At 46.3% G+C, this 25,190-nt stretch overlaps 1 protein-coding gene across 1 annotated transcript in view; it reads right to left on the reverse strand.

Annotated features, from left to right (window-relative positions):
* The window catches only part of LOC124021191 (potassium voltage-gated channel subfamily KQT member 5-like), a 70,320-nt gene extending 52,178 nt beyond the window's left edge, over nt 1–18,142 (reverse strand). Inside the window, exons 1-3 of the mRNA XM_046336537.1 lie at nt 18,084–18,142; nt 17,880–17,970; nt 14,815–14,941 (exon numbers count right to left, since the gene is read on the reverse strand). Coding sequence (XP_046192493.1) covers nt 14,815–14,941; nt 17,880–17,970; nt 18,084–18,142 — 277 coding nt within the window. The remainder of the gene's footprint in view (nt 1–14,814; nt 14,942–17,879; nt 17,971–18,083) is intronic.
* Nucleotides 18,143–25,190: the final 7,048 nt, after the last annotated feature.

The raw sequence follows: 25,190 nt of genomic DNA on the forward strand, positions 1-25,190 counted from the left end.
GGCTAACAATACTGGTGTAGACTGGACACTAACATAACAATACTGGTGTGGACTGGACACGAACATAACAATACTGGTGTGGACTGGACACTAACATAACAATACTGGTGTGGACTGGACACTAACATAACAATACTGGTGTAGACTGGACACTAACATAACAATACTGGTGTGGACTGGACACGAACATAACAATACTGGTGTAGACTGGACACTAACATAACAATACTGGTGTAGACTGGACACTAACATAACAATACTGGTGTGGACTGGACACGAACATAACAATACTGGTGTAGACTGGACACTAACATAACAATACTGGTGTGGACTGGACACTAACATAACAATACTGGTGTAGACTGGACACTAACATAACAATACTGGTGTAGACTGGACACTGGACACGAACATAACAATACTGGTGTAGACTGGACACTAACATAACAGTAATGATGTAGACTGGACACTAACATAACAATACTGGTGTAGACTGGACACGAACATAACAATACTGGTGTAGACTGGACACTAACATAACAGTAATGATGTAGACTGGACACTAACATAACAATACTGGTGTAGACTGGACACTAACATAACAATACTGGTGTAGACTGGACACTAACATAACAATACTGGTGTGGACTGGACACAAACATAACAATACTGGTGTAGACTGGACACTAACATAACAATATTTGTGTAGACTGGACACTAACATAACAATACTGGTGTGGACTGGACACTAACATAACAATACTGGTGTGGACTGGACACTAACATAACAATACTGGTGTAGACTGGACACTAACATAACAATACTGGTGTGGACTGGACACGAACATAACAATACTGGTGTGGACTGTACACTAACATAACAAACTTGACCAAATCTTGACCATTACTATCGGTCACATTGACCCTGAATATATCCGTGAAATCGATAGCCACGTCAACCCTTGAGGGGGCAAATTCTATCGAGGTGGAATAACATTTGCCGTTGTAAACAAATCATTTTGTTGTAATTACCCCTTACTGTGACCGATTATCACAACTACAGCAACAACAACATATCATCCACATGACTGAATGAATGATACAGTCTCCCTCTCCGTGTGTGTTTGTGTTTGTGTGTGCGCGTGCGTGTGCGTGTGTGTGCGTGTGTGTGTGTGTGTGTGTGTGCGTGCGTGTGTGCGTGTGTGTGTGTGCTGGCATTCTGCTAAAGGCGTCAACAACACAATAACTCACAAAGCTGCACTCGCTTCTGCATTGATCGAGATCCACAATCCATCCCCAACACAGAATGGTGCGGACATCATAGCAAGGCCTGTAATCTAACACCTGTAATCTAACACCTGTAATCTAACACCTGTAATCTAACACCTGTAATCTAACACCTGTAATCTAACACCTGTAATCTAACACCTGTAATCTAACATCTGTAATCTAACACCTGTGCTCTATGTACAGTGTACACCATGTACCACTGACACATGAAAAGAGATTGAGATATGAAGTATGTTTGGAAACGTGTACTGGAAACACTGTGTAAGTGTATTGGTCTACAGGAGGACAGTTGACAGCAGCATAGTTCAACCTTCAATGCCAGACCTTTAGTGGCAAACACACAGGAGCAGGTTCTCACAAGGACGCACACAATAACGCAAGCATGCACAGAAGCACACACACACACATTTACACATGTACAGGCATTTCTCTGTATTTGTGCACGTGACAATAAAAACTTGAAACACACACACGCACAGACACACACACACTCACAAAGGGAGGACAGGGACAGTTCAGACCACAACGACAGGAAGTCTGAGACTCAATCCCAAATGGCACCCTATTCCCTACATAGTGCACTACTTTTGACCAGAATCCTATGGGCTTTGTAGGTAATAGGGTTCCATTTGGGACCCAGACTTCTCCTCCAACAGAGACAAATAATATTTTCTATTTTCGTTAATACACCCTTGTGTTTCACCACCCCCTCACTTCTAATACGCTCCACCACCACGTGAAAACCACAAACTGAAGAAATATTATTTTCTTCTTCTTGGTTTCCCCCTGCATTTTTCTGTTTTGTGAGAATTTGTCATCCCACCAGGCGGTGGGTTTGTCTGTCCTTCCAGTGAACTCAGCGCTTGGACATTAAATGCAATCGCTGACCAAGGTTTGGTCGCTCGCTCTAGGGCTTATAAATCATGAACCAGTTAACCCATGGCAAGAGGGAGACGGTGGAACCGCGAAAAATACATGAACCAACCACACACACACAGACCGTACTCGGACGGCCCAAAAAACAGCATGCTGGGACATAAAGATGCTGGCCAAGCACTGGCCTCTGCTGAAGATGTGGAAAGAAAAGACCTCTTTAACAAGCAGGTGAGTGTATGACGTGTGTGTGTTTTTTGAAGGAGAGAGAGAGCCTGTATGCTTATAAATTGGTGTGTCTATGCACGCATGCTTGTGTATGTGTATGTCTTTAAGTGTGCATGATGTGTGTGTATTTGAGTGTGTGTGTGAGAGTGTGAGCGTGTGTGTGTATGTGTGTGTGTGTGTCTGACTGTCATTTCTGCGTGTGTGTGTGTTCGTGAGAGAGAGAGTGTGTGCGTGTGCGTGGCTGCTGAGTGCTGACAGAACTCTCACATCTGGAGTCTCCATCTGCCTGGTCTAGCTTTAACAGCAGTACTGTGTGTCCTGGTTCGCCCTCTGAGCCTTGGCCACACTTGTCTCTCTAACCATGCATGCCAAAAACACAGAATCCAATCAGCTGCACCAGTGATCCCACTCTGGGTTGAGACTACAGTTACTATGTTGTGATGATTACTATGATGTGGGACTATGGGGTGGTTTCCCAGACCCAGATTAAACCTACTGGACTAGGAGTCATGTTCAATAGATCCAGTCCAGGACTAGGCTTAATCTGGGTCTGGGAAACAGACTCTATGAGGTTTAAAATTATTTACTAGTTTCGCAAATATTAGTTATCTATTCTATCGCTGCAGATGTGTGAATGTGTGTGTTCCTTTGTGTATGTTCCTTTGTGTGTGTGTGTGTCCTCGGTGGTTGCCAGTGTGTTCACATTCCTCGTCCATCCAGGCAGACAGTCAAAGTCACATATGTGGGACTTGGACAGGGGACAGCTCTTGGTATGACGTTAACAGTTAGCAGCCCAACTGACTCTGGACTGCCTGGTCAGCATACAGCCAACACATTATGTATGTATGTATGTATGTATGTATGTATGTATGTATGTATGTATGTATGTATGTATGTATGTATGTATGTATGTATGTATGTATGTATGTCTGTCTGTCTGTCTGTCTGTCTGTCTGTCTGTCTGTCTGTCTGTCTGTCTGTCTGTCTGTCTGTCTGTCTGTCTGTCTGTCTGTCTGTCTGTCTGCCTGCCTGCCTGCCTGCCTGCCTGCCTGCCTGCCTGCCTGCCTGCCTGCCTGCCTGCCTGCCTGCCTGCCTGCCTGCCTGCCTGCCTGCCTGCCTGCCTGCCTGCCTGCCTGCCTGCCTGCCTGCCTGCCTGCCTGCCTGCCTGCCTGCCTGCCTGCCTGCCTGCCACAGGTGTGTGTGTGTCTATGGCTCATTGAGGGGACTCTCTCATTCATAAACATGGGGGTGGTAAGGACACCAAGAGGTCAAAATCCCCAAAGGAACACCACATTTAGCTCCAATCCTTTCACTAACAAATTCAATATCCCCGTGTTGTCGTCACCGTGTCTCGTCACAATCATATACTTTCACCAGAAAAGTTTAGCTGGCATCGAGCCAGTGATTTGTCATGGTGCAACACCACAGTGTGAGCAATCCTCTATCACTACAGTCAATCAATGTACTCCACATAAACCGACACATTCAATCAGCATCCTCTACCTAAACCACAATGTAAGATACATAAGCTGGTTTTCAGACAAATATGTTCTCAGTCAAACGTACGTCAATAAACATTCTTCCTGTATGCCAACCCCATTGGCTGATGGGAACCCACCACTGACTGAACCTACCAATGAGAGCCATTCATCCAGTTTATGAGCTGTTCTGTTTGTTTCCATTCATCTGGGCTCTGGGGACCACATCTGCATTGAAATATCTCCTTCTAACGATCTTTCAATGACTTCACAGGACAAATCACCTGCTCGGAACACTTAAAGATGGAATTGGCTCATTGAGTATAATTTATGGATGCTGAGAGTCACTGAGTGAGACACCGCCCACTCTCCAGAGACTAATGGATTGGCCCAGACAGTAATGACTGGGGTGTATCGGGCTGACAGTTATGGATACTCTAACCACTGACTGTATAGGGGAGAGAATTTATGGACCCATCTAGAGTAGTCGAAGCACACTACAACACACTCAGACACACGCAATGTTGACACATACATTAGGGTGGAGAGTGGGGGAGGGAGATGAGAGAGAGGGGGGGCGAGAGAGAGAGAGGGGGAGATGAGAGAGAGAGGGGGGAGACGAGAGAGAGAGAGGGGGGAGGAAGAGAGAGAGGGAGACGGGAGGGGGAGGAAGGGAGGGAGGGAGACGAGAGAGAGAGGGGGGGAGGGGAGGGAGAGGGAGAGAGAGAGGGGGGAGGGAGACGAGAGAGAGAGGGGGGAGGGAGACGAGAGAGAGAGGGGGAGGGAGACGAGAGAGGGGGAGGGAGGAGAGGGAGGGAGAGAGAGGGGGGAGGGAGGGAGATGAGAGAGGGGGAGGGAGACGAGAGGGGGGGGAGGGAGACGAGAGAGGGGGAAGGGACACGAGAGAGGGGGAGGGAGGGAGATGAGAGAGAGGGGGGGGAGACGAGAGAGAGAGGGGGGGGAAGGGAGGGAGGGATGAAAGGAGGGACAGGAAGAAGATACAAAAAGAGAGTTACAAAACTCTGAAATTCAGGAGTTCTAAATTGAGCAGCTGCTGAAAAATGAGCTCCTGTATATATTGAGATTTAAATGGTTTTTTAGAGTGAAGTACATCAAAAAAATCAAGAGAAAACTGCAAGACTCAATAGAAGACAAAACAAGGAACAAACCAAAAAGACAGGCTTTTGAAAAATTAACTATTTTTCATAAAATTGTACAGTTATCTTAGCTAGCTGAATTGCTAGCAGAATTGTTTACTTGTTGCTAAGCAGTTGCTAGGGACTCTCCTGGAAGAAGCTAGCTAGCTTACAAAGAATAACAACAAAAAATATCTAGTTAACAGAAGAAAGGAAGACAAAATAAGGACAAAAGAAGGACAGAAGAAAAAGGAAAAGAAAGAGGACAACATAGTGAAACAGTCAGCACTTCTATTGCAACTTGTATTTCGTCGTCCTAACGTAGTCTACACTGCTATCTGCCCAGCAGCTAGCCAGCTAGCATACGTCCACCGTCTACCGAATAGCAGCACTGTAAAAACTATTACACTCAACTGAACGACTTGATTAGTGTAGTGTTAGCTAGCTACATAGTTGTCTTTGCTGTCTTCGTATCCAAGATAATTGTGTAGTTTAGAGCGTGTAGTCTTAGAGTGATTATCTTAATTTACTGAGGTTAGCTAGCCAGCTATTTGTCGTCCTTAACGTAGGAGACACTGCTAGCTAGCCAACAGCTAGCCAACGTCTACTGAATAGAACTTCCGCACTCAACAACCCGGTCGCATTCCGCTTCGCTCCACAGGTAGTATCACATTTTTCATTTCATTTCATTACAGCACAACGGTTTGATTTGTTTGATCGTAGCTAGCTACATAGCTAGCTACATAGCCGTCTGTGTATCAAAGATAATTGTTGTCGTTCTTTTAACGCAACGTAACGTAATCAACACTGCTAGCTAGCCAGCTAGCCCCCGAATAGCAGCACTGTAGAAACTATTACACTCAACGGAACAACTTGATTAGTGTAGTGTCAACAACGCAGCCACTGCCAGCTAGCCTACAAAGTCAACAACGCAGCCACTGCCAGCTAGCCTACTTCAGCAGCACTGTATCATTTTAATCATTTTAGTCAATAAGATTCTTGCTACGTAAGCTTAACTTTCTGAACATTTGAGACGTGTAGTCCACTTGTCATTCCAATCTCCTTGCATTAGCGTAGCCTCTTCTGTAGCCTGTCAACTATGTGTCTGTCTATCCCTGTTCTCTCCTCTCTGCACAGACCATACAAACGCTCCACACCGCGTGGCCGCTGCCACCCTAATCTGGTGATCCCAGCGCGCACGACCCACGTGGAGTTCCAGGTCTCCGGTAGCCTCTGGAACTGCCGATCTGCAGCCAACAAGGCAGAGTTCATCTCAGCCTATGCCTCCCTCCAGTCCCTCGACTTCTTGGCACTGACAGAAACATGGATCACCACAGATAACACTGCTACTCCTACTGCTCTCTCTTCGTCCGCCCACGTGTTCTCGCACACCCGAGAGCTTCTGGTCAGCGGGGTGGTGGCATCGGGATCCTTATCTCTCCCAAGTGGTCATTCTCTCTTTCTCCCCTTACCCATCTGTCTATCGCCTCCTTTGAATTTCATGCTGTCACAGTTACCAGCCCTTTCAAGCTTAACATCCTTATCATTTATCGCCCTCCAGGTCCCCTCGGAGAGTTCATCAATGAGCTTGATGCCTTGATAAGCTCCTTTCCTGAGGATGGCTCACCTCTCACAGTTCTGGGTGACTTTAACCTCCCCACGTCTACCTTTGACTCATTTCTCTCTGCCTCCTTCTTTCCACTCCTCTCCTCTTTTGACCTCACCCTCTCACCTTCCCCCTACTCACAAGGCAGGCAATACGCTCGACCTCATCTTTACTAGATGCTGTTTTTCCACTAACCTCATTGCAACTCCCTCCAAGTCTCCGACCACTACCTTGTATCCTTTTCCCTCTCGCTCTCATCCAACACTTCCCACACTGCCCCTACTCGGATGGTATCGCGCCGTCCCAACCTTCGCTCTCTCTCCCCCGCTACTCTCTCCTCTTCCATCCTATCATCTCTTCCCTCTGCTCAAACCTTCTCCAACCTATCTCCTGATTCTGCCTCCTCAACCCTCCTCTCTTCCCTTTCTGCATCCTTTGACTCTCTATGTCCCCTATCTTCCAGGCCGGCTCGGTCCTCCCCTCCCGCTCCGTGGCTTGACGACTCATTGCGAGCTCACAGAACAGGGCTCCGGGCAGCCGAGCGGAAATGGAGGAAAACTCGCCTCCCTGCGGACCTGGCATCCTTTCACTCCCTCCTCTCTACATTTTCCTCCTCTGTCTCTGCTGCTAAAGCCACTTTCTACCACTCTAAATTCCAAGCATCTGCCTCTAACCCTAGGAAGCTCTTTGCCACCTTCTCCTCCCTCCTGAATCCTCCTCCCCCTCCCCCCCCTCCTCCCTCTCTGCAGATGACTTCGTCAACCATTTTGAAAAGAAGGTCGACGACATCCGATCCTCGTTTGCTAAGTCAAACGACACCGCTGGTTCTGCTCACAGTGCCCTACCCTGTGCTCTGACCTCTTTCTCCCTCTCTCTCCAGATGAAATCTCGCGTCTTGTGACGGCCGGCCGCCCAACAACCTGCCCGCTTGACCCTATCCCCTCCTCTCTTCTCCAGACCATTTCCGGAGACCTTCTCCCTTACCTCACCTCGCTCATCAACTTATCCCTGACCGCTGGCTACGTCCCTTCCGTCTTCAAGAGAGCGAGAGTTGCATCCCTTCTGAAAAAACCTACACTCGATCCCTCCGATGTCAACAACTACAGACCAGTATCCCTTCTTTCTTTTCTCTCCAAAACTCTTGAACGTGCCGTCCTTGGTCAGCTCTCCCGCTATCTCTCTCAGAATGACCTTCTTGATCCAAATCAGTCAGGTTTCAAGACTAGTCATTCAACTGAGACTGCTCTTCTCTGTATCACGGAGGCGCTCCGCACCGCTAAAGCTAACTCTCTCTCCTCTGCTCTCATCCTTCTAGACCTATCGGCTGCCTTCGATACTGTGAACCATCAGATACTCCTCTCCACCCTCTCCGAGTTGGGCATCTCCGGCGTGGCCCACGCTTGGATTGCGTCCTACCTGACAGGTCGCTCCTACCAGGTGGCGTGGCGAGAATCTGTCTCCTCACCATGCGCTCTCACCACTGGTGTCCCCCAGGGCTCTGTTCTAGGCCCTCTCCTATTCTCGCTATACACCAAGTCACTTGGCTCTGTCATAACCTCACATGGTCTCTCCTATCATTGCTATGCAGACGACACACAATTAATCTTCTCCTTTCCCCCTTCTGATGACCAGGTGGCGAATCGCATCTCTGCATGTCTGGCAGGCATATCAGTGTGGATGACGGATCACCACCTCAAGCTGAACTTCGGCAAGACGGAGCTGCTCTTCCTCCCGGGGAAGGACTGCCCGTTCCATGATCTCGCCATCACGGTTGACAACTCCATTGTGTCCTCCTCCCAGAGCGCTAAGAACCTTGGCGTGATCCTGGACAACACCCTGTCGTTCTCAACTAACATCAAGGCGGTGGCCCGTTCCTGTAGGTTCATGCTCTACAACATCCGCAGAGTACGACCCTGCCTCACACAGGAAGCGGCACAGGTCCTAATCCAGGCACTTGTCATCTCCCGTCTGGATTACTGCAACTCGCTGTTGGCTGGGCTCCCTGCCTGTGCCATTAAACCCTACAACTCATCCAGAACGCCACAGCCCGTCTGGTGTTCAACCTTCCCAAGTTCTCTCACGTCACCCCGCTCCTCCGCTCTCTCCACTGGCTTCCAGTTGAAGCTCGCATCCGCTACAAGACCATGGTGCTTGCCTACGGAGCTGTGAGGGGAACGGCACCTCAGTACCTCCAGGCTCTGATCAGGCCCTACACCCAAATAAGGGCACTGCGTTCATCCACCTCTGGCCTGCTCGCCTCCCTACCACTGAGGAAGTACAGTTCCCGAGGGGGGGAGCGAGACGAGAGAGGGGGAAGGGAGACGAGAGAGGGGGGAGGGAGACGAGAGAGGGGGAAGGGAGACGAGAGAGAGGGGGAGGGAGAGGAGGGGGGGAGGGAGGAGAGAGAGAGAGAGAGGGGAGAGGGAGACGAGAGAGAGAGGGGGTGAGGGAGACGAGAGAGGGGGAGGGAGACGAGAGAGAGAGGGGGAGAGGGAGGGAGACGAGAGAGAGAGAGGGGGAGAGGGAGACGAGAGAGAGAGGGGTGGAGGGAGACGAGAGAGGGGGGGGGATGGAGACGAGAGAGAGAGGGGGAGGGAGGGAGACGAGAGAGAGAGGGGGAGGGAGACAAGAGAGGGGGGAGGGAGACGAGAGAGAGAGGGGGAGGGAGACGAGAGAGAGGGGGAGAGGGAGACGAGAGAGAGAGGGGAGGGAGACGAGAGGGGGGAGGGAGACGAGAGAGTGGGGGAGGGAGGGAGACGAGAGAGAGAGGGGGAGGGAGACGAGAGAGGGGGAAGGGAGACGAGAGAGGGGGGAGGGAGACGAGAGAGGGGGAAGGGAGACGAGAGAGGGGGAGGGAGACGAGAGAGGGGGAGGGAGGGAGACGAGAGAGAGAGAGAGGGGGAGAGGGAGACGAGAGAGAGAGGGGGTGAGGGAGACGAGAGAGGGGGAGGGAGACGAGAGAGAGAGGGGGAGAGGGAGGGAGACGAGAGAGAGAGGGGGAGAGGGAGACGAGAGAGAGGGGGGGGAGGGAGACGAGAGAGGGGGAGGGAGACGAGAGAGAGAGGGGGAGGGAGGGAGACGAGAGAGAGAGGGGGGGAGACGAGAGAGAGAGGGGGGAGGAAGGCAGGGAGGGATGAAAGGAGGGACAGGAAGAAGATACAAAAAGAGAGAGGGGGAGGGAGGGAGACGAGAGAGAGAGAGGGGGAGAGGGAGACGAGAGAGAGGGGGGAGGGAGACGAGAGAGAGAGGGGGAGGGAGACGAGAGAGAGGGGGAGGGAGGGAGACGAGAGAGAGAGGGGGAGAGGGAGACGAGAGAGAGAGGGGGAGGGAGGGAGACGAGAGAGAGAGGGGGAGGCGACGAGAGAGAGAGAGGGGGGAGGGAGGGAGACAAGAGAGGGGGAGGGAGACGAGAGAGGGGGAAGGGAGACGAGAGAGGGGGGAGGGAGACGAGAGAGGGGGAAGGGAGACGAGAGAGGGGGGAGGGAGGGAGACGAGAGAGAGAGAGAGGGGGGAGAGGGAGAGAGAGAGAGGGGGAGAGGGAGACGAGAGAGGAGGGGGGAGGGAGACGAGAGAGGGAGGGGAGAGAGGGAGGGGAGACGAGAGAGAGAGAGGGGGAGAGGGAGACGAGAGAGAGAGGGGGGAGGGAGGGAGACGAGAGAGGGGGGGAGACGAGAGAGAGGGGGGAGGGAGGGAGACGAGAGAGAGAGGGGGAGAGGGAGACGAGAGAGAGAGGGAGGGGAGGGAGACGAGAGAGGGGGGGGAGAGAGAGAGAGGGGGGGGAGAGGGAGACGAGAGAAAGAGGGGGGAGGGAGATGAGAGAGGGGGAGGGAGACGAGAGAGGGGGGGAGGGATGAAAGGAGGGACAGGAAGAAGATACAAAAAGAGAGAGGGAGAGAGAGAAGGAAAGACAGAAGGAAAGAGAGAGAGGAAAATAGGAATGATAAACCTCCCTCAAGCAGCTCAGCGTGATTATCATGGTGATTGTCATTATAATCTGTCTCCTTGCCTTGTGCCATTAGTTGATGCGCAATAGATTGAGTTATTGGCAAATGTCACATGCCCTCATACAGACAGTACTCCATGATTGTAATAGGCCAGCTGATCAATCATTCAACACAATAGGGCTGACATAAGGAGGTCAAGGGAGGTATTTTACAGAGAGAAACAGACAATAAATTATGATAAAGTAACAGCAATGCTTAAGATATTCATGATGGCCATACTTTCTAGTGTCTAACCAGTAAAAATGGGTTTATTAGTAGTGGCTACTTGTAGTGGAAGCTGGAGGGGGATTGTGTCCAGTCAGTGACCCTACGTGTTTTGATAGAGAGATGATTGGAGAGGTATCCTAGGGTGTGTGTTTTGGCTTGGAGGGGAAAGGGGTAAACAGCTTAGGAGGCAGGATTATTACTGACAAAGAATTAAGAAGGGGAGATGCCAGAGGAGGACACACCCAACAGCATATTACAGCCAGCCTTAACCGTCTCTATTCAGAGTATCTAGTTCAGCCTTAACCGTCTCTATTCAGAGTATCTAGTTCAGCCTTAACCGTCTCTATTCAGAGTATCTAGTTCAGCCTTAACCGTCTCTATTCAGAGTATCTAGTTCAGCCTTAACCGTCTCTATTCAGAGTATCTAGTTCAGCCTTAACCGTCTCTATTCAGAACATCTAGTTCAGCCTTAACCGTCTCTATTCAGAACATCTAGTTCAGCCTTAACCGTCTCTATTCAGAACATCTAGTTCAGCCTTAACCGTCTCTATTCAGAACATCTAGTTCAGCCTTAACCGTCTCTATTCAGAGTATCTAGTTCAGCCTTAACAGTCTCTATTCAGAGTATCTAGTTCAGCCTTAACCGTCTCTATTCAGAGTATCTAGTTCAGCCTTAACCATCTCTATTCAGAATATCTAGTTCAGCCGTAACCGTCTCTATTCAGAACATCTAGTTCAGCCTTAACCGTCTCTATTCAGAATATCTGGTTCAGCCTTAACCGTCTCTATTCAGAACATCTAGTTCAGCCTTAACCGTCTCTATTCAGAACATCTAGTTCAGCCTTAACCGTCTCTATTCAGAACATCTAGTTCAGCCTTAACCGTCTCCATTCAGAACATCTAGTTCAGCCTTAACCGTCTCTATTCAGAACATCTAGTTCAGCCTTAACCGTCTCCATTCAGAGTATCTAGTTCAGCCTTAACCGTCTCTATTCAGAGTATCTAGTTCAGCCTTAACCGTCTCCATTCAGAGTATCTAGTTCAGCCTTAACAGTCTCCATTCAGAGTATCTAGTTCAGCCTTAACCGTCTCCATTCAGAGTATCTAGTTCAGCCTTAACCGTCTCCATTCAGAGTATCTAGTTCAGTTTCTGGCCTGTGTTGGGTTGTTTGTTGTCAGTCTGTCTGAATCTCTCTCTCTCTCTCTCTCTCTCTCTCTCTCTCTCTCTCTCTCTCTCTCTACATATATATATATATATACTGTATACACACCACCGATCAAACACCTTCTTTTTAGAACACCTCAGCATATATGGGGACTCATTTAAGACTGTTGGAAAAGCATTCCATGTGCAGCTGGTTGAGAGAATGCCAAGAATGTCATTAAGGCAAAGGGTGGCTATTTGAAGAATCTCAAATATAAAATACAGTTGAAGTCGGAAGTTTACATACACTTAGGTTGGAGTCAATAAAACTCGTTTTTCAACCACTCAACAAATGTCTTGTGAACAAACTATAGTTTTGGCAAGTCAGTTAGGACATATTCATTGTGCATGACACAAGCACATTTAGCAACAATTGTTTACAAACAGATTATTTCAATTATATTTCACTGTATCATAATTCCAGTGGGTCAGAAGTTTACATACACTAAGTTGACTGTGCTTTTAAACAGCTTGGGAAATTCCAGAAAATGATGTCATGGCTTTAGAAGCTTCTAATAGGCTAATTTACATAATTTAAGTCAATTGGAGGTGTACCTGTGGATGTATTTCAAGACCTACTGTCAACCTCAGTGCCTCTTTGCTTGACACCATGGGACAATCAAAAGAAAGCAGCCAAAACAATTGTAGACCTCCGCAAGTCTGGTTCATCCTTGGGAGCAATTTCCATGGGACATCACGGGACCAAATAAACACCATGGGACCACGCAGCCGTCATACTGCTCAGGAAGGAGACACGTTCTGTCTCCGAGAGAAGAAAGTACTTTGGTGCGAAAAATGCAAATCAATCCCAAAACAACAGCAAAGGACCTTGTGAAGATGCTGGAGGAAACAGGAACAAAAGTATCTATATCCACAGTAAAACGAGTCCTATATCAACATAAACTGAAAGGCCGCTCAGCAAGGAAGAAGCCACTGCTCCAAAACCGTGATAAAAAAGCCAGACTACGCTTCGCAACTGCACAAAGGGACAAAGATTGTACTTTTTGGAGAAATCTCATCTGGTCTGATGAAAGAAAAATATAACTGTTTGGCCATAATGACCATCATTATGTTTGGAGGAAAAGGGGGGCAGGCTTGCAAGCCGAAGAACACCATCCCAACTGTGAAGCACGGGGGTGGCAGCATCATGCTGTGGGGGTGTTTTGCTGCAGGAGGGACTGGTGCACTTCACAAGATAAATGGCATCATGAGGAAGGACAATTATGTGGATATATTGAAGCAACATCTCAAGACATCAGTCAGGAAGTTAAAGCTTGGTCGCAAATGGGTCTCCAAATGGACAATGACCCCAAGCATACATCCAAAGTTGTGGCAAAATGGCTTAAGGACCTCAAAGTCAAGGTATTGGAGTTGCCATCACAAAGCCCTGACCTCAATCCTATAGAAAGTTTGTGGGCAGAACTGAAAAAGCATGTGCGAGCAAGTAGGCCCACAAACCTGACTTAGTTACACCAGCTCTGTCAGGAGGAATGGGCCAAAATTCACCCAACTTATTGTGGGAAGCTCGTGGAAGACTACCCAAAACGTTTGACCCAAGTTAAACAATTTCAAGGCAATGCTACCAAATATTAATTGAGTGTATGTAAACTTCTGACCCACTGGGAATGTGATGAAAGAAATAAAATCTGAAATAAATCACTCTCTCTGGTATTATTCTGACATTTCACATTCTTAAAATAAAGTGGTGATCCTACCTGACCTAAGACAGGTACTTTTTACTAGGATTAAATGTCAGGAATTGTGAAAAACTGAGTTTAAATGTATTTGGCTAAGGTGTATGTAAACTTCGACTTCAACTGTAGCTTCTATGAATTTCTATGTATAATTATGTAAAGATGTCACATGCCTATCTATACAATCGCCACCTAAAACTAAGTGTATTAATGTCTATGTACAGTATAGTGTGTGGGTGTACATATAACTTATGACAGGGTCTCAAATATATACATTTTTTTGTTTCACACTTTTTTTGGTTACTACATGATTCCATATGTTATTTCATAGTTTTTATATCTTCATTATTATTCTACAATGTAGAAAATAGTAAAAATAAAGAAGAAGTAGGTGTTCTAAAACTTTTGACCGGTAGTGTATATATCTGTATCCGTCTCATTTCTGTATATCTCTCGCTTTCTATCTCTGTTTCCCTCTCCCTCTCTCTCATTCTCTTTATCGCTCTCTCCCGCTCTCTCTCATTAGCCAGCTCAGAGACCATGATGACACTAGCTCTGATGACGTAGCGTGACTGGTAAGCCTCTAGTCTCCCTCCCTGAAGTACGGCGGCCGTCTGAGAAGGGCAGATGAATATGTCTAAACACTGGAAAGAATTGAAGATGGGTTAATGAAGATGGGTTAATGGAGAGGCCTATTTACATAGTCAGTAGACCCTGTGTGTGTGTGTGTGTGTGTGTGTATTCCTATGGTCAATTACACTGCATATCCTTTCACCCGTTAGGTCTCTTTGAACTCGGAAGTCACATTCCTATGGTAAGAGTCCAGCAATTAGTGAATAGCCATATTGATTTGAAGACAGGAAACTGACTTCTCGCTTTTAAGTAGGAAATAAAGTAACTGAGAGGTAATCAATTGTCATAAAAGAGGAAAAAGTCAATGACTTACCTGTAAAACTCTTTAACTTTAAAACACTTCTCATTACTGAACCATCAACTGAAGGTTGTAAACCTTTTCTCATCCCTTGAAAAAACATTCACGAAGGGTTTATAAAGGGTTTATAAAGTGTTCGTAACTCATCTAGTCTATAGCTCACCTATGACACAGAAAGGCTTCCGGGCGAAACGGAGGCGACCCTGCCATCCTCTGTAGCGACAGCAGCAGCCGGCCGACCAGATCCTGATGATGTACTCCAGCCCAAACACCACGATCATCACAAACTCCTACAGGAAGTCAGGGTAAAGTGATACACAATGACTAAGCAATTGCTATACATCTACAAATAGGTGTCACACTTGCTTCCTCATTGTATTGAAAGTACGAGAAATGATTTATCATCCAATTTCCAACACACCATAACATATTAAAGTGGCATGCTTTTTCTTGACATTGAGACAGATTCATGATTTGCATGAATGAATGAGGCCTTAAAGTGGTCTACGTCCTGTGAACAGCATGTATATAATGTATATAATTCAGTGTCAACCTAAAATATGCTAATGCCCCATTAGCATGCTAAATGTCAACACTGAGTCAACATAGTCAATTAGATCACTAGGCACAACGTGAGCTAGCTAGCATTTGCTCCCAGTACATCATGATTCAAATTCAGCTGATGCTAATCCAAGATAATGTCCCTGGCAAGTCTGGTCTAAAAGGCATATGGATGCAACGAGATTTGTTATGAGCACGGACGCCGTTTCAAATCTCTGGTTTTCAGAGTAGCGACTGGGATGCAAATAGATATCTGCCCGTGTCTATGTCGTCAGTAGGCGGCCTAATCGTGTTGACACTGATTTCATTTGGAGAGGCTTATGTTATTGAGTGGAGACATCCAGTATGAATCCAATCAGGACAAAAGGATTCATCTTCTCCTCGGATAATCCGTGTATATCCCTCTTCCTATCTGTCATGGAGATACTTGCCTACAGAAGGATGGACCGACGCTTTGACTGTCACTGGCCCACCCAGGCTACAAAATGACGTATACCACTAATCCTAATTCCCCCCAGGGATTCATAGTCTTGTTGAATTGAGTTGAGCCTCAAAGGAAACAATATGAGTACATTTTTGAAACTTTTTTTTTCACACTATACTACCAACCTTATCTGTACTTTCCCCAGAGCAATGACAGACTCTCTATATCTTCAAATGTACTAGGGTGTTTGTTTGTCAGGGTCTGTTTCTGAAATCTCGTCTGGGTGGCTTTGAATCCAACCCCATGGCCTAGAATGTGATCTTTGACTATTTGAATGGGAGTTGTTGCTCTTTGTTAATGAACACAATTCACTTATCAACCGCTGGTGACATAATCACATGCACGGGCCCACAAACACACATAGGCACGCACACACACTCACAAGAAAACACACTCACTCACGCACACACGCACACACACACAAATGCACGCACACACAGACACACTCACTCACTCACTCACACACGCACGCGCACACACACACAAACGCACGCACACACAAACACACTCACGCATGCACACGCACACACAACAACATCTCTCTCTCTCTCTCTCTCTCTCTCTCTCTCTCTCTCTCTCTCTCTCTCTCTCTCTCTCTCTCTCTCTCTCTCTCTCTCTCTCTCTCTCTCTCTCTCTCTCTCTCTCTCTCTCTCTCGTTCTCTCTCTCAATTCAATTCCATTCAATGTGCTTTATTGGCATGACGTAACAATGCACATATTGCCAAAGCTTACTTTTGATATTTAGATTATGAAATGAATAAGAATCAAAATTGTCAACGGTAACAGTAACAAGAATAACCAAGGGTCAAAATAACCATACATTGAACAATAACAATAAGCATACAGTAGAGGACATGTGCAGGTTGGTTGGTCTGTCAGACACTGTCCCTCAACTTATGGCAGGCAGCAATGTAGTGCGCTGCCAACCCACAGCTCTCTGCGTCCTCCCCCAACAGGATGGGCAGCCTACTCTCATCAGAGAGGTCTTTGAAACATCGAATAAGGGTTTGTTTTTTAATGGCGTAGAAAGCCCTGCGTGCTTTCTCTCTCAGTTCATTCACTGCCTCATTAAGGTGTCCAGCTGAGCTTACTTTTAAACCTAAGTAATTGTACTCTCTCTCTCTCTCTCTCTCTCTCTCTGACAATAGGGTCACCTATCATGCTAACTGGCTCCCGTAATGGAGTTAATTTCTTCCAGTTCACCACTCACATCTGAGCTCTATATAATTAACACTCACCTCTCACTCGTCTATTTTCCAGTTGCTGGACAATAATGCTTCAAATATCAATATATTTCAGCAACAATTTAAATGACTGTCAACATCAACAACAGGGCAATACAGAGACAATGATGATGACCAATTGATGACCCTTTGGCGAATGTTTAACTCACTCTCCCTCGCAGCCCTCAAGTCTGCTGTGTCAGTATGGTGCTGACTCCTCGCAGGGTACGGTTATCGGATAGTGACCTGCTAGCAGCATTTCAATAATAGTACACTATCTAGAACTTTAAAGGTTTCTTCGGCTGCCCCTATAGAACCCTTTGAAGAACTAGTTGTGGTTGCAGGTAGAAGAACCCTTTTGGGTGCCATCTAGAACCCTTTCCTCAGACGGTTCTACATGCAACCCAAAAGGGTTCTACCTGAAACCAAAAAAAGGGTTCTCCTGTGGGGACATCCGAAGAACCCTTCTTGGACCCTTTTTGTGTAGAAGAAGAAATCAATGTTGGGCCCGGATCAAATGACTAAACTCAATATGGAGACAATGCGTGAACCTTGGCCTGTATCGATTTTTCCTATAAGGACCACATACGCAGCAAGAGATCAGCATCAGTAGGGTTCTTAACGTGGTTAAGTCTGTTTGAATCTGCTTTATTCACTATCAAATGACTAGATGATGGGAAAACAGGGAAGTGTTCCCAATTGATCAGATTGACTGATACCGGAATGCATTCGTATCCTCTTGCCTAATTACGAATAGAAATCTAGTTGTGCAAAGAGGAGTTTGATTGAAAGCTCAACACTCTTCGCCGCTTCCTATTTGCCTGTTGTGAAGCGATAGGTGACACCGCTTTCCGCTATCCACAGCGTCACCTATCACTGCACTCATTGTAAACGGGCACGCTGATGAACAGCTTCTGTGTCGGTGTCAGAACATATGCCTAGTTTCAACCAGTTCCTCACCAGGATGAGCAGACAGTCGGAAGAGAAGTCCTGGTGAGCCGGAATGGTGGAGAACACAGACAGGACCAAGCAACCAAAGACCAGCACGAACCTACAGGACAAAACAGAGAGGAATCATAAATACATTTATCCAGAGCCATATGATACAGAAGAAGAACATGGCAGTTTGGACAGGAAATGCCTTATCTCATTATTCATGCTAACGTGATTAGCTTGAAACAAGCGCCGTCACTGGACTGGACAAGCAGGAATATCCGACCCATATTCCCATGCTCCTTCCCCTACCGCTTTCTGCAAAGAACCACAGTCTTTGATAATCTTCCACCTTCATTATGATACAATATTTTATTTTTCCCATGAAATAAATCTGAAATATGAGGTGGGCCAATGGCCTCCCAAGTAGCATCAATGGCAAAATGATGAGCATCGGATTTAGAGTTGTAGATGTCTTTGTGTTAAATGGTGAGAGGACATCTGTGTTTGATCAGGATTGAGCTCCGTCTTAAGCCTGGCTGTGCCTATGGAGTTTGTGAGGGAAAGGCTAAGATAGGGCTTTGGATGCCAAATAACTTCTTCTCTTTGTCTTTCTAGGACTATCATTGCAACTATAGTATCTTGATTTTCCTGCAAAGCAGGACTATTGAAACTAGTAATCAACGTTGTTTCCACGTCCTTTCAACCCCAAAATTCAATGTGATGACGTTGAATCGACGTGGAAAACTGATTGGATTTGCAAAATAGTAATCAATGTCACGGAATGTCGCCTATTTGAACCTATATCCAAGTAGTTGACAAGTCAACAGAATTTAAATCAAAACGAGATGCTGAAAAGATGTCTGAGCCCAGTGGGGGGTGAGTCATAACAAAGACAAAGCACTGTTGACCCAACAGAGATTAGCCTAGCATGCTAACTGTCTAGGTTCTCCGGGATAACAACAGTGAGAATATGGTGTCTGGGCTATGAAGATAGAAACTGAACACTGAGTTTAGATAGAAGAGTCATTCCAGTGTGATGACAGTGGCATTCACAAAATGTAAACAATCAGAAACCATCCAAATAAGGTCGGCCAACATGTCACTACAACTTCCTCTAATGTCCCCCAACCTCCCTTCTCTTCCTTCTCAGTCAATATTTGAGCGTGACATTCAGAAATGTAAACAATCATCAAGAACCCCAATAAGGTCTTTGAAGATGTCACTATGGCGCACAAGATGTCACTACAACTTCCTCTACCGTCCTCCCCCCGTCCAGCCACCACCCTTCTCTTCCCTCTCCCTTCTCCACAGCTGTAGCCTATGGAGTATGGATGATGAGAGGCTAGAGGCTAGTAAGCCGTTCCCTGGTGCCTGTAGGCTAGGCCCTAAATCATCACTAAGATGAAAGAAGAGGAAGAACCTTTAAAAGTTGAAACGCATGGCCAAGCGGGTCCGGGGGGTGACTTCCCGACTCTGAGCTTCTGAGCAGCGTCTGTGTGAAAAGGGTGGGCGTCCTGTGCGGGTCGCGATTCCCAGCCGACCTCTAGCTGACCGCTATAGGACTGTGCTGATGTGACCCCGGCCCCGATCTGACCTTTGACTCCGAGAGGGAGCCCAAACAGAGGTTACAGTTTTCCATAGCCCGAGGATGTGGTTATTTCGATTTGGTCATCGGCATCTGTCGTCCAATACGCTCTCCTCTTTCTGCAAGGAGTCAGGAAGTAGAAGGCTTTGTATGTAACCCAAGAAGAAGTTTGAGTATTTCACGTTTGAGTGTTTTTACATAAAAAATGACATCCTATTGAATCAGTTTGAAGTTCGGGAAGTTGGAGTATTTAAAAGTTGAGTACTTTGGGAAGTTCATCAATTATGCATATGTCTGGACTGGTGAATGCGTGTGCTGACAAGTATCATGTAGCTGTCAACTGAAAGGACAGCTGGCCTCATAACTCTTCCTCCACTCTCTCTCTTGTCAAGATCTCTAAAGGAGGATTTCTGAGTGGCTGCTAAACAAGGTTTTCAGAGTGCCTCCTTATCTAACTATAGTAAACACCAATGTCTCTCTTGTCAAAACAAATAGAACCATTTCTGAAATATTGAATCAAAAACAATGAATTAGTTATTAAAAAACAGGCAAGGTTGTTTATCATTGAACGATCTTCCCTAATTACTTTGACGCCGCCTCCCTGTCCTCTCTGCAGGCCTCGGCTCCCCGGTGTCACATACTGTTGTAGCGGGCGGCGGTCCCAAATCGCACCCGATTCCCTACGTAGTATGGTGCACTAGACAGGGAATAGGGGGCCATTTGGGACGCGGAGATAGTATCTGGAGTCTGTCACAGCCCTCACAGCTCCAACAGAACACAGAAAGGCCCTTAACCTTTTAAAGAGAGCCCCAGAGTAAATAAAGATTTGGGAGTGGGGACTTGCGCGCGCGCACACACACACACACACACACACACACACACACACACACACACACACACACACACACACACACACACACACACACACACACACACACACACACACACACACACACACACACACACACACACACACACACACACACACACACACACACACAGAAGCCCATCATCACCGAGCAGTAGCAGGCAGTAAGTGCTTGTCCATTTTGTATAATTGAATTGATTTGTTTTGAAACAGAGTGCCAAGGAAATGACTAATGTCCGAGCACTGGGGTCTGTCGTACTGGCTACATTACACCCAATCATCCTCATTTTGAATTAGATTTGCAGCAAAAAGCAGATGTCTGCATTTGTTTGGCTCCCAATCAGTCGTGTTGTCAGGCTCTCAGTGGATATCTGTGGTAACACGAAGGTCTGGTAGTGTTGTTTGTACGGATCGCAAACAACACTACCAGGAAAGTTGGCGTAGCACCCTTAGCAAAACATGGACACTTCAAATACTGCACGTTTTGTATTGTATACGATTGTAAGGATTGGGTAGGCAGAGGTTGTGTCATACAGTAACCTTGGGTGGCACTGCCTTGTTTCCAAACACCTCTCTTAGCATAGAGTGAGTAGAAAGTAGATGCTGTGTACAGTAGGGGCAAGAGGTCATAACCTTGGATGGCACTGTTGCCCTTCTGTTCTTCTTCTCTTAGCACAGGAACAGGCTGAATAGGGGCGTCATAACCTTGACTTCTCTTAGCACAGGAACAGGCTGAATAGCGCTTGACTGTATACACTACTGCACATACTCAACGAGCAATGAAGAGGAATCGAGACACAGGAAACCTCACTGTATTCTATATCATTGTAAGGATTGGGCACTGGGGCAGGCAGAGTCAACCTTGGATGTCACTTTCTCTTTATCTCAAGTGTTTCTTCTCTCCATATCTCTCCTCTCAGTGAAGGGTAGAACAGGGTAAGATGAGTGTATGGGTGTATACAGTATGTGTAAGGACGGAGCAGGCAGGAGTTCACGTACAACCTTGGATGGGTCTTTGTCCTTTCGTTCAAGTCTTTATCTCGATCTCTCCTCGTTGTACAGGGCAGAGTGAATACCAGCTGCATGTATATCCAGTAGGTAACAGTGGAGAATATTTATATATATGATATTTGTGTTGAGGACGTATTTCCTTGAGCGTCACACACTCTATTTATAGTCAATGAGGAAGAATTCTGAGAAATATGTCTCACATTTTCCCACAGGCTACAGTTCATTAGAGACAGACTGAAAGCTAATTACATTAAGACTATTTATTGCCGAATGTGTGTGTGTGTTTCAGTGTGTGTGTGTGTGTGTGTGTGTGTGTGTGTGTGTGTGTGTGTGTGTGTGTGTGTGTGTGTGTGTGTGTGTGTGTGTGTGTGTGTGTGTGTGTGTGTGTCATCATCACGTGGATTCATATGCTATCAGTACAGCCAGCTCCCAAGGATATATGAGTGGCAGGTAGCCTAGTGGTTAACCGACTTGGGCCAGTAACGGAAAGGTTGCTGGTTCGAATCCCGAGCCGACTAGGTGAACAATCTGTCAATGTGCCCTTGAGCATGTCACTTAACCCTAGTTGTTCTGAACGTCTGCTAAATGACAAAAACTTAAATAGAACTACCACTATGCTGTCCATGGTCCTGAAATGTGTGACCACCAAAATCCTTCATGAGTTCTTGATACTATCATCTATGATCTATCTATATGTTCTGTTTTCAATGTGTGGCCATCCATTCAAGGATAAAATAATATTTACTCATCACTGTCTCTGGCCTACAACTTAAAATCTCATTCTGACTGCCTAGATGCTCAACTGTCACTGGATGTATGTCTAGTAAGATGGATTGTCATTGGATGTATGTCTAGTAAGATCATCATTGGACAGATTGTTCAAGGGTCATCCAGGTTAGGGTTCATATCTGGGCGGTTTGGTCACAAGACAGTCATCTCAGATAGCCTTGCCAGTGTAACAGAGGTATTATAAACACATGGGCTAACTTCTCACCTTCTCTTTGATATAAACCTGAGGCAGCCAAGAGAGGAAGCTCAAGTCATATTACTGTCAGTATCCTCCTTAACAACTTTATGAGCAGACTAGGAGACTAGGAGTCGAAAGAATAACCCAAAACCTAATGAAATCTATGTCTGTTCATAAAAATACTGGACACTTTTCCTGTGTGTGTGTGTGCGTGTGTGTGATCATCCATAAAAGTTCAAGACAGACAGAGGCGCAGTGTGTGTGTGTGTGTGTGTGTGTGTGTGTGTGTGTGTGTGTGTGTGTGTGTGTGTGTGTGTGTGTGTGTGTGTGTGTGTGTGTGTGTGTGTGTGTGTGTGTGTGTGTGTGTGTGTGTGTGTTTGTGTGTGTGTGTGATCGCTCATAAAAGTGTAAGAGAGACAGAGGCAGTGTGCCTGTGTCATCTTGCCAAGTCTATATTAGCTAATACCACTGTTTATGTGCCTGGGAGCGTATCTAATGGACAGATCAAAACAGACAGCTTATTATCTTAGAAACTACTTCATAACACTGACCACAGACCAGTGGTCTGTTTCATTTCCAACAGGAAGTTACTCTACTCTATTAGAAGAAATTAGCAATGGTGGAAATACGGTATTTGCCATCTTCATTGTAGTTGCAAAATATTATGATCATTGACCTTACCATTGAGGGAATCAAGTCTCTAGGCCTGGGTTGCGGTTAAGCAATTTGTGACGAAAATTAGTGGTAGAATTTGATTGCTTAATCATCATGACTATAATGTCAATCACCATTGGCTACATTCTGAAAGTCAGCATTAGCTAGCTAGAGTAGGCTAGCAATTAGCTAGCTAGAGTAGGCTAGCGTAGCGTAGCACTGGTTACTGTGATAGCACCACTGGAATACCATTTCATGCTAATTAACCCTCCTTCCTTTAGCGGGTAGCGCTAAGTGACTGTGTTTTGCAGATGCAGAGCCCATGCTGAGCTAGCGTTTCACATTATGGACAAAATAAGGCTAAACATAGCACATTTGAAGAGAGAAAGAGAGAGAGAGAGAGAGAGAGAGAGAGAGAGAGAGAGAGAGAGAGAGAGAGAGAGAGAGAGAGAGAGAGAGAGAGAGAGAGAGAGAGAAACAGAGAGAAACAGAGAGAGAGAGAGGGAGAGAGAGGGAGAGAGAGAGAATCAGAGAGAGAGAGCGCGTGCATGTGTGTTTGGGGGCGGAGATACAGATAGAGACAGAGAGAGAGAGAGACAGAGAGCGAGAGACATAGAGAGCGTGTGTGTGTGTGTGTGTGTGTGTGTGTGTGTGTGTGTGTGTGTGTGTGTGTGTGTGTGTGTGTGTGTGTGTGTGTGTGTGTGTGTGTGTGTGTGTGTGTGTGTGTGTGTGTGTGTGTGTGTGTGTGTACGAGTGCATGGGAGAATGAAAAGGGCCAAGTTTATTAGTCCCCCAGACAATATTGTGAAGTAATATTGTGAAGTAATGAAAGAACATTTGTACGCTTTGAGGGTTTGGTATATTGTGATGGCTTTTTATTATGTCCCACACGTCAATATAAACATTCAATTTCCACCAAATGGGAGTGAAAATGTGCTGATTTGTACTTCTCACAACCCTCGTAATTAGAGAGAGCGTGTCGGCTGTTCACAGAAGTAGCACGACAGAGGGGTGTGTTTTTGTGTGTGTGCTAGCGTGCATTTGTGTGTGGGTGTTCTATTATGGTGAATGAGTTTACCCACGGTATACCAACAAACAGATGGAACATCTGCAGAGAGGGTGAGAAAGTGGTGGTACACATAAGGGCAAAGAGAAAAGAGAGACATCAGTTGGTAGGCTAACAGTCTGTAATAGCTAACAGTTGGTAGGCTAACAGTCTGTAATAGCTAACAGTTGGTAGGCTAACAGTCTGTAATAGTTGGTAGGCTAACAGTCTGTAATAGCTAACAGTTGGTAGGCTAACAGTCTGTAATAGCTAACAGTTGGTAGGCTAACAGTCTGTAATAGCTAACAGTTGGTAGGCTAACAGTCTGTAATAGCTAACAGTTGGTAGGCTAACAGTCTGTAATAGCTAACAGTTGGTAGGCTAACAGTAGTAGGCTAGTAAGTTTTAAGTTCCTCGGCATACACATCACAGACAAACTGAATTGGTCCACCCACACAGACAGCGTTGTGGAGAAGGCACAGCAGCGGCTCTTCAACCTCAGGAGGCTGAAGAAATTTGGCTTGTCACCAAAAGAACTCACAAACTTTTACAGATGCACAATCGAGAGCATCCTGTCAGTCTGTATCACCGCCTGGTACGGCAACTGCTCCACCCACAACCATAAGGCTCTCCAGAGGGTAGTGAGGTCTGCACAACGCATCACCGGGGGCAAACTACCTGCCCTCCAGGACACCTACACCACCATGTGACAACATGTGACACTATGTCACAGGAAGGCCATAAAGAGCATCAAGGACAACAACCACCCGAGCCACTGCCTGTTCACCCCGCTATCATCCAGAAGGCTAGGTCAGTACAGGTGCATCAAAGCTGGGACCGAGAGACTAAAAAACAGCTCCTACCTCAAGGCCATCAGACTGTTAAACAGCCACCACTAACATTGAGTGGCTGCTGCCAACATACTGACTCAACTCCAGCCACATCAATAATGGAAATTGATGTAAAAATGTATCACTAGCCACTTTATATAATGTTTACATACCCTACATTACTCATCTCATATGTATATACTGTACTCTATACCATCTACTGGATCTTGCCATCTTTATGTAATACATGTATCACCAGCCACTTTAAACTATGCCACATTGTATGCCATACTGTACTCGATACCATGTACTGCATCTTGCCTATGCCGTTCTGTACCATCACTCATTCATATATCTTTATGTACATATTCTTTA

This window comes from Oncorhynchus gorbuscha, unplaced genomic scaffold, assembly GCF_021184085.1.
Source record: "Oncorhynchus gorbuscha isolate QuinsamMale2020 ecotype Even-year unplaced genomic scaffold, OgorEven_v1.0 Un_scaffold_1080, whole genome shotgun sequence".
Classification (NCBI taxonomy): Eukaryota; Metazoa; Chordata; class Actinopteri; order Salmoniformes; family Salmonidae; genus Oncorhynchus; species Oncorhynchus gorbuscha.